The sequence below is a fragment of the Triticum dicoccoides genome, chromosome 4B (genome assembly GCF_002162155.2).
Source record: "Triticum dicoccoides isolate Atlit2015 ecotype Zavitan chromosome 4B, WEW_v2.0, whole genome shotgun sequence".
Lineage (NCBI taxonomy): Eukaryota > Viridiplantae > Streptophyta > Magnoliopsida > Poales > Poaceae > Triticum > Triticum dicoccoides.
The window spans coordinates 494,932,109-494,935,158 of NC_041387.1; the positions used below are offsets into that span (position 1 = coordinate 494,932,109).

The window sequence follows — 3,050 nt, forward strand, 5'->3', positions numbered from 1 at the left end:
GGGGGGGGAGGCGGTCACGGGAGCGCCGGTGGCCGCGGGCGGAGGAAGAACAGCTTGAGATTGTGTGGAGGAAGATGATGACCAGTTTTCTTCATGAGGGAAGTAGAAGAAGGTGATCTAACCGTTACTTTTTCATTCAACGGTTGGGATCAAATTGACTGACCCAAAAAACAAATTCAGTAGCCATTCCCTTTGTTGGCACCGTATTATTGCCAGGTTAAAATTCAGGCGCGTCGATAGTAAACCGGGCTTGCTGCATGCATGCAAAGTGGTTTTGTTGGCAAATAGGCATACCCCACCTGCGTGAACTGGCCTCTGAAAACGACGCCTTGACGGACTCCAATGAACGGCAAATGATTGATTGAGCCATCCTTCGGATCCAAGCAAAGGGCCTCTCCGTGTCCGTGAGCACCAGGCCTAGCTATAAAGCCCGTGCTCTTCAGCTCGTGGGACTCCTCAAACCCGCCGTGAACCACCTAGTCGGCACATGCACACACAGTGAGCCCCGCAAACACGTACGACGTGCTCGCCGACAGAGTTTACCAAGGCAGGCAAAGATGGTTCGTGGCGCCCATTACGGTGGTGCGTGCGCCGTCCTCCTGGCCGCCGCCGTCGCGCTCGGCCTCGGCGTCCGCGGCGGCGCGGCGCAGCTGGACGACAAGTTCTACGACGGGTCCTGCCCCGGCGTCCACAAGATCGTGCGGCGGGTGCTGAGGGAGGCGCACAAGGCCGACGCGCGCATCTACGCCAGCCTCACGCGCCTCCACTTCCACGATTGCTTCGTCCAAGTAAACCACCAGCTGCATGCATGCTCCATGCAAACCTTTCGGCGTTGGTCTGGGCCGTGCTTCGTCCAAGGTTTTGAGTTTTGACGCACCCATCTTTGCGCGCGCGTGTGTTTTCAGGGGTGCGACGGGTCGATTCTGCTGGACAACAGCACGAGCATCGTGTCGGAGAAGTACGCCAAGCCGAACAACAACTCGGCGCGCGGGTTCACGGTGGTGGACGACGTCAAGGCGGCGCTCGAGAAGGCCTGCCCCGGCGTCGTCTCCTGCGCCGACGTCCTCGCCATCGCCGCCAAGGTCTCCGTCGAACTGGTGCGTGCATACAAGTTCTTTTCACTGCTCACATTCATCAGCTCCATCGAATTAACTTGAGAAAAGCAGCATCGTTGTTCACGGGCCAGGCGCTGCCAATGTGGCAATGTGGCTGGCAAGGTACCAGCTAAAAGGTGCAGTAGGTATAGCCTAGCTCATATATGCCCGAGCCTGTGGCAATAATTCAGAAACCGTCGGTGCAAAATAATTGAGCTGCATGCAAACCATGGCTTACGTAGACTGGAGAGATCGACAGCATCATTGCCTGAAGTATGTTGCTAGTTGTAAAGCGGGCTGGCACGTGGTTCCATATCAATCAAAACCCGTAAAAGACAGAGGCTAGCTAGTACGAGGTGGGGATATAGCGAAGTCTACATCGCACCGGCTGTGGATCGATCACACCAACCTTCACTTCGTGCCTCTCTTTAATCCAACAAGCATGGTCACATGCACGACGAACGTCCCACTCGTTGCTCACGCGCGTTTGTTCCCATGCGCGCATGCATGCAGTCCGGAGGCCCCCGGTGGCGCGTCCCGCTCGGCCGGCGCGACGGCACCACGGCCAACCTCACCGCCGCCAACAGCCTCCTCCCGAGCCCCCGCAACAACCTCACCATGCTCCAGCGCAAGTTCGCCGCCGTCGGCCTCGACGACACCGACCTCGTCGCCCTCTCAGGTACGTAGTTAAAACCCAAACTTCTCGATCATCAGTTCATCACCATCCTATCCGTCGAACTCGACGTGCTCCGTGGTTAATCCGGGATCTTGTTTGGATCGTGGATTGCAGGCGCGCACACGTTCGGGCGCGCACAGTGCCAGTTCGTGACGGATCGGCTCTACAACTTCAGCAAGACGGGCATGCCGGACCCGACGCTGGACGTGGGCTACCGGGCGCAGCTCGCCGGGAGCTGCCCGCGGCGGCACGGGAACAGGTCGGCGCTCAACGACCTCGACCCGACCACGCCCGACGCCTTCGACAAGAACTACTTCACCAACCTCCAGGGCAACCGCGGGTTCCTCCAGTCCGACCAGGAGCTGCTCGCGGCGCCCGGCGCGCCCACGGCGGCGATCGTCGGCCGGTTCGCGAGCGACGAGAAGGCTTTCTTCAGGAGCTTTGCCGCGGCCATGATCAACATGGGGAACATCAAGCCGCTCACGGGTGCGCAGGGTGAGGTTCGGAGGAACTGCAGGAGAGTCAATGGAAGCTAGAGTTACCGAGTGAGGAAGCGTGGCTTAGCTTGTACCATGTACATCTCTGTCATGCATGCAAGCATGTACGTACTACATTGTTGAACATCTTTAGTTTATTCGAAAAGTCTATTGTAAACAATACTTCAGTTTATGAATTTGTATGTGATTTACGCCCGAGATACTAACATGGGTCTTGTATTAACAAGTATTGCATATTTATAGCTAACTGCTATGCAAGCTAAGGGCATCTTCCACGCCTACCCATAAACTTCTCGCAACCGTCCGAACCGCGTTGTCCGTATCATGGAAGACATCCAATGCTGACCTGTATCGGTTCACGGGACGGTCCGGACGTGATTTCTCTCACAAACCGGAGACAAAAGTGGAGAAAGTTTGCGGGAGTCCGGACCGACCACAAGCCCGCTTCTGACCGTCCTGGCCCATCAAAAACCCCTCCACCTCCCGCGCGCGCATCCCTTCTGGCGCCAGCTGCCCGCATTCATGCTGCTATAGAGCGTGCCGCTCTGCATTGAAGGCAGCTCAGGGCGGACGCGATGTCTCACTGCCTCCGCCATCGAAGCGGCTCGCCGGTCGAGTGCGCCGCCCGCTGCACGTTCGGCTCAACACGCCTCCTCGTTGTATTCATACGCCTCCATTAACCCCGCGTGGAAGCCGAGAAACCTACTCCGTCCACACGTCTGTTGGGGAACGTAGCAGAAATTCAAAATTTTCCTACGTGTCATCAAGATCTATCTATGGAGA

The 3,050-nt window shown here is 57.3% G+C and overlaps 1 protein-coding gene across 1 annotated transcript; it reads left to right on the forward strand.

Moving 5' to 3' along the window:
* Positions 1 to 470: 470 nt before the first annotated feature.
* Positions 471 to 2,490, forward strand: LOC119291082 (peroxidase A2-like). The gene is made up of 4 exons (XM_037569799.1): positions 471 to 788; positions 906 to 1,097; positions 1,608 to 1,773; positions 1,885 to 2,490. Exons 1-4 carry the CDS (start codon positions 558 to 560, stop codon positions 2,304 to 2,306), a joined length of 1,011 nt encoding a protein of 336 aa, XP_037425696.1. The 5' UTR covers positions 471 to 557; the 3' UTR covers positions 2,307 to 2,490.
* The last annotated feature ends 560 nt before the right edge of the window (positions 2,491 to 3,050 follow it).